The following is a 6,296-nucleotide window of genomic DNA, read 5'->3' on the forward strand; positions in this document are numbered from 1 at the left end:
CCTCGTTGTTCATACATTTCTTGCCACACAGGTTCAATTGCCCGAACAATCCTATCATTTAGGATAGCTGTGAATATCTTATAAAGTGTGTTCAGACAAGTGCTTTGTCTGTAATTCTTCGGGTCAGCTAAGTTACCTATTTTTGGCAGGAGTATTGTGCGCCCTTCCACCTACCACTCCGGAATCGGCTCTTCCGACTTTAAATATGAGGTGAAAAATACGGGCCAAATGCTGATGGGTTGAAGAAAACTTCTTCCACCAGAAGGTTTTGATACAATCTGGTCCCGGTGCGGAATAGTTCTTCATCCCTCTTAATACTGTTTTCACCTCCTCGGTAGTGATGGGTGGGCATGCTTTATCAGGTGTTATCAGGGCATCACATAACTCCTTGAAGCTATTTATATTTTCTGAGTCTTCGTCCAGTCTATGCTGCACTTCGTAGACTTCTCTCCAAAATACTTCGACCTCCTCTGGTTTTGGTGGATGTTCGACAGTAACTGGAGGGTCTTGGAAGAGTCGAGTTGGGTCAGAGAGAAACTGTTGATTTTCTCTGACCTACCTCTCCCTCCGCTGTAGACTTGTTTTAGCGTCAGATAGTATCCATATTCTCTCAACAATATGCTGTCTGATGGTCAGCAGTTTTGACTTGTTAAGTGTGTGATAACGGGTCCGGAGTTCGCGCGTGAACTTTCGAACCTTGGCGGTAAAATTCCTGCCAGATGTGATATAGTCAATGACACATTGAATGCGGGACGCGTACTGTCTTGCCCAGCCTATCCTTATGGCAAGTTGATGCATTCGTCTTTTGGTCTTATGATCAACCGTTGGTTTTGTTTTACGGTTTGCATCGGCCAAAGCTCTCGCTGCATGATACACACAATAATTGATAGCCCAGAGGTCGGATTCTCCGGAAAAATGTCCACGAAGCTCGTCATCCATTTCAGCTAGATCTTTAGGCTTGAGAGAAGCCTTGGTGTTGATGTTTCTCCGGGTCGTAAAACATCGCTCTTCATCTATTGGATGCCTGCCTGCGGTTGGTCTTAGTGTCGCCTTTCGGTCTCTTTTGCCGGCTTGTTCTAGCTGTGGTAGAGTAGTTGTTCCGCTTACGGAGTAGTTCAGCATGGTTTCGCAGTCGTTGCTGCGAAAAGTGCGATAGCTCCGGGTGTTTCTCGCACCACAGAGCATGCAGCCGTGCCATGTAACCAAGTTCAGGGGCCACACTCGCATCGTAGCACTCTAGCAAGTCGTGATTCAGTCGCTCCGTCTACCCAAAGGTCGCGAGATCCTGCCGATCCATCGCATTAAATCCATTTTCATTGGCTCCCCCAGCTCTAGATTGGTCGGCATTGTTGGCCGACCCAATGTCGGGAGCCCTGCTCGTTCTGTTGTTTTTTAACCGAACTCACTACAACTATGTTTGGTGTTGTTATTGTTGTTCCCACGAGAAGCTAGGGAAAGGGGTTCGTCCATCCTTGTAGAGCCCCGCATGCAAGGAGAAGGCTGCGTACTCTGAGAGGTCGCCCGGTATCCCAGAGTCACCGTTCTGAAAACCTCACCCAGGTGCCATTCAGCTTTCGGCACGGTTTTCACTCCTCCGCTTGGGGGTTACTTCCTTCGGGACCATCCCTGGACAATTGTGCGCGACTGCCTATTTATTTTTGTAATCATATCCAGCAGAAACCCTTGGTACAGGGACCCTCTATCCGAAACCCGAGGAATTTTTTAAGATTAAGAAACTTATTATTTGGCTTCTAATTGTCTGCAATGTCTTATGTCGATTTTTTTACTTAAATATGTAAAATATCAATATATTTACGCACTTATATAATTATATATGTAATCGAACAATCAAATAAAATTTATATCCGTTATCAACCCTAAAAATATTCTCTAAAGTGCCAATATAACTCTGGAAGTTCAATTTCTATAAATTTCATAAGTTTTGTTTAAATTTCATTGATCATAAATTTCGCATTTTGAAACTTTCAAAGTGAAAGTTTCAAAATGAAACTTTAAAAGGCATATTGCTATTTGTGGTATTCATCTATTTTCTTGAAAATTTGTATTTTTTTTAGAAAACTAAAATTGTTGGGTTAAAATTTCATTTTCTTGGTTACAGATTAATTTTTTCAGATAAAAGTTAATTTTTTGTTCAAAAATTGTACTATTTTGTTGAAAAATATTTTTTTTTCAACTGAAAATCTAACCAATTCCATGGTTGAATTAACGCTTATCTTCTTCAGTTGAAAATTCAACTATTTTGTAGAAAATTTCTTCATTTTGTTGAAACTTTCTCTTTTGTGGTAGAATATTAACCTTCTTGCTGATTAATTAACGTTTTGCTTGAAAATTAAATTGTTTGGTTGAGATTGTAACTATTAGGGTTATGATTTAACTATTTTGTTCAAAATGTGTCTTTTTTGTAGAAAATTCATCTTTTGGGTTGAAAATTCAACTATTTTGTTCAAAATTGTTTTTTTTTTAGCTGAAAATTATACTATTCTTTTTTTATGGAATATTTATATTTTTTGATGGATATTTAATATTTTTGGTTGAAAATTCATCTGTTTGATTGAAAATGTAACTATTTCTTATTGAACATTTATCCAATTTTTTGAAAATTTGTATTTTTTGTAGAAAATTCAAACTGTTGGACTAAAAATTCATTTTCTTGGTTACAGATTTATTATTTTAGTTGAAACTTAATTTTTTTCCAAAAATGGTACTATTTTGTGGAAAATTCCTTTTTTGTGTTGAGAATTAATTTTTTAACTGAAAATTTAACTAATTCCATGTTTGGTTTAACGTTTATCTTCTAAAGTTGAAAATTCAGCTATTTGGTAGAAAATTTCTTTATTTTCTTGATTCTTAGTCTTTTGTGGTGAAATTGTAACTGTTAGGTTGAAAATTTAACTATTTTGTCGAAAATTCCCTATTTTAGTTGAAAATTAATTATTTTTTGTACAAAATTGATCTTTTTGAGTAACTTTTTGTTTTCAAAAATAACCATTTAAATTTAAATAATACGGTGAAAATATTTAAAAATATTAATTTATCGCCTGTTGCAAAAATGCATTTTTTAATTTATATTTGACAATAAACTTGCTTTTGCTCGTGTCAAATACAAATTTTAATTCTCCTGAAAATATCTGGCTTTGGTCAACGCATTAAGTCCCAAAACGAAGAAATTTCTCTCTTACGTTTGAGCTTGAACAGTGTTATAAAAAAAGGCAAAGAATTTGTTGTAAAATACTCTTTTTTACTATTTTCGGGTAGCTCTAGACGATGCAATGGTTTAAGAAACAAAAAATATTGATTTTCCATCAATAATTAACCAATTTAAAAAATGCCTTTTATAGCCAATTTTTTTCAATCAAAAAATAGAGGGGGAAGGAATTTTGTTTACTGTCGCAAATGTGCACATAAGTGCACAAAATGTCTGAACTTTTCAAATCCGTGGAGTATTTTTATCTACGATGTTTAAAAATAAAATAGCGGCCAAAAAACGAAAACCAAAAATTTTAAATTTTGTTTTATTGATATTTTTGGTGATTTTTTCGCTCAAATCATATAAATATTTAATTATTTCAGTAAAAAGGTATTTGAATGGTTTCTTTGTAAACAACATAATAATATTTAGTTTTAGATAGGTAAAATCATGATATTAAGATTATAAAAATGATTTTATTGTTATTTTACGTCATTTTCACACAAAAATCCAAGCGGTGAGTGAAATATCGTTTTTTCCCCAACGATTGAGTGATTCACTGATATTATTTTTATAAAATTAAAAGTTAATTTTTGCTGATATACAATTTTACATGACTCTCCTGTGTAACACTGAAGTTCAAGCATAATAATTGAAGTACAGTGGAACCGCGGTTAAAACGCTAAATATTTTTATTTTGTTTAAAAATAAACTATTCAAATACCTTTTTACTGAAATAATTAAATATTTACGAAATTAAAAATTATTGGTTTCCTTTTTTTGGCCGCCATTTTGTTTTTAAAAAATCGTAGATAAAAAACTCAACGGATTTGAAAAGTTCAGACATTTTGTACGCATTTACGATGGTAAAAAATTCCTTCCTCTATTTTTTTATTGAAAAAAAAATTGCTTGAAACGAATTTTTTTAAATTTGTTAATTATCAATGGAAAATCAATATTTTACGTTTTTTAAACCATTGAATCGTGCAGAGAATACCCGAAAATAGTAGAAAAGAGTATTTTACAATAAATTCTTTGCCTTTTTTATAAAATTATTCAAGCTCAAATGTAAGAGAGAAATTTCTTCGTTTTGAGACTTAATGGGTTAAATAACACAATTTTACATTTTCATCAGTTTCATTACACACACAAATGTGACATTCCTCGTCACTGTTCTGCAACTTATTTTCGTGACACATCTATAATTTTTAGAGAAGAATCTAGGTCATGCTTCTGTTTTTTTTACTTTTACAGATATCAGCCATTATCAAGAAGAAGATAACACAACAGTAGAAGCTACTGCATCTGATACGTCTATAAAGTATTGTGATGAGGAACGCAGCTACCTTCTCTTCTGCTTTATCTTGTCCCTCATTGTTTGGCTTTTTGCTTTTGTGTTACCAAATCTCAGGACAAAAATCTCCAAATCTGTCGACTCTAAGGTAATCGATAATGAGGCCGAGAGTCCTAATATCAGTGAGAAGTTGTCTAGTCAAAGCGTTGAAAAGGCACCTAAAGTTCCAAGCACTCTAGGACGCATTGATATCTTAAAACACGATCACCATTACAGTGCCACTCCAATAGATTTTAAGAGGCGTTATCATCTTGTTCGACGAAAGCTGAAAAAAGTTAGGACTCTATCGAAGGCACAAACGCAGCATATTGTCCGTCTTAAGCGGAAAATTGCAGCACTCTCTGAGATAGTAAGCAAGTTACATCTCATCAGAACGGGCAACAAAAATCGAACGAGTTTGAATAGTTAATATATTAAAAATCAAAACATATTGCAAACTGCACTGGCCGAAATATTGTTTAATAATTGAGAAAAAGCAGTTAATCAGTGAATGTAAATACGGCAACAATGTTAATAAGGAATACGGGTCATCGGGAAAAAACTGAGTCTGGCACGAGACGAATTTTTGTATACCTGGAAAAACTTGAAAATGTCAGGCAATTTTTTCGAGACCGTGCTTCATTTTCTTTTAAATTGCAATATAAAATTAAATAACAATGATTCTTTATTTATGAATTAAAGTAGCTTTATATTACTTTATTGAACTATTTTGTTGAAAATTAGTTGTTTTTTTTGTTTGTTTAAAATTAACTTTTTTATCAGAAAATGTATGCATTTTTTGTTAAATGTTTTTTTTTTGTTGCAATTTTCTCTTTCTTGTCTGAAAAATCTTTCTTAGTTAAAAATGCATATTTTTTTTGTTGCATTAAACTGTTTTTATCAAAAATTAAAATCTTTTTTTTTTAATATCAACTGCTATATTTTTCGATCATATTTTTTAGAATGAAATTTAAGTACTAGGTTGAAAATCAAATTTTTTTCTTAAAACTTAACTTTTTAGTTGAAGATACATAATTTCCATCGGAATTAAAAAACTGATAATTTAACTATTCCAGTTAATTCCTTTTTGATTAAAAATTCAATTATTATCATTAAAGACTCATCTTATTGGCTTAAAATCCAAGTATTTCAGTAGAAAATTCATCATTTTAGTTGAAAAATCATCACTTTGTTTGAAAATGTAACTTTTTTTTTTAATAGTTTTGGTTCTTGAAAATTAGTATTTTCTTACATGGAAATGCGAATATTCCAATTTAATATTTCATCATTTTATATAATCATTTATTTTTCTGAAAAATCGTCTTTTTTATAAAACTTAATCTTCTTGGTTGAAAACTCATATTTTTAATTGTAAATTCAACTATTCCAGTTACAGAATCATCGTTTAAGTCGAAAATTTATCTTTTGGTTTAAAATTTAACCATTCTAGTTGAAGATCCATCTTTTTAGTCAAAAATTTATCAGTTTGGTTACATTTTTTGTGTGGAGAATTAATTTTTTAGCTGAAAATTGAACTATTCCATTTTCAGTTGAAAGCTGATATGTTTTAGTTCAAAATTCAACTATTTGATTAAAAAATGATCTCATTTAGTTGAAAATTCAATGGTTTGGTTGAGGATTCATGTAATTTGTTGAAAATTCATCTTTTCTGTTAAAAATTAATTTATATTGTTAAAAATGCAATATTTTTGTATGAAGAATTAGGATATTGAGATGGCGCAAATGGAATTTAAT

General features: G+C 31.9%; 1 protein-coding gene across 4 annotated transcripts in view; it reads left to right on the forward strand.

The window, feature by feature from the left end:
• The window catches only part of LOC117175217 (THAP domain-containing protein 5-like), a 17,279-nt gene extending 12,026 nt beyond the window's left edge, over positions 1–5,253 (forward strand). For all 4 annotated transcript variants that reach the window (XM_033364868.1, XM_033364871.1, XM_033364870.1 and 1 more), the window contains exon 5: positions 4,463–5,253. In XM_033364868.1, the coding sequence (XP_033220759.1) occupies positions 4,463–4,971 (509 nt within the window). In that variant the 3' untranslated portion in view covers positions 4,972–5,253. The remainder of the gene's footprint in view (positions 1–4,462) is intronic.
• Positions 5,254–6,296: the final 1,043 nt, after the last annotated feature.

Source organism: Belonocnema kinseyi, chromosome 6 (genome assembly GCF_010883055.1).
Source record: "Belonocnema kinseyi isolate 2016_QV_RU_SX_M_011 chromosome 6, B_treatae_v1, whole genome shotgun sequence".
Classification (NCBI taxonomy): domain Eukaryota; kingdom Metazoa; phylum Arthropoda; class Insecta; order Hymenoptera; family Cynipidae; genus Belonocnema; species Belonocnema kinseyi.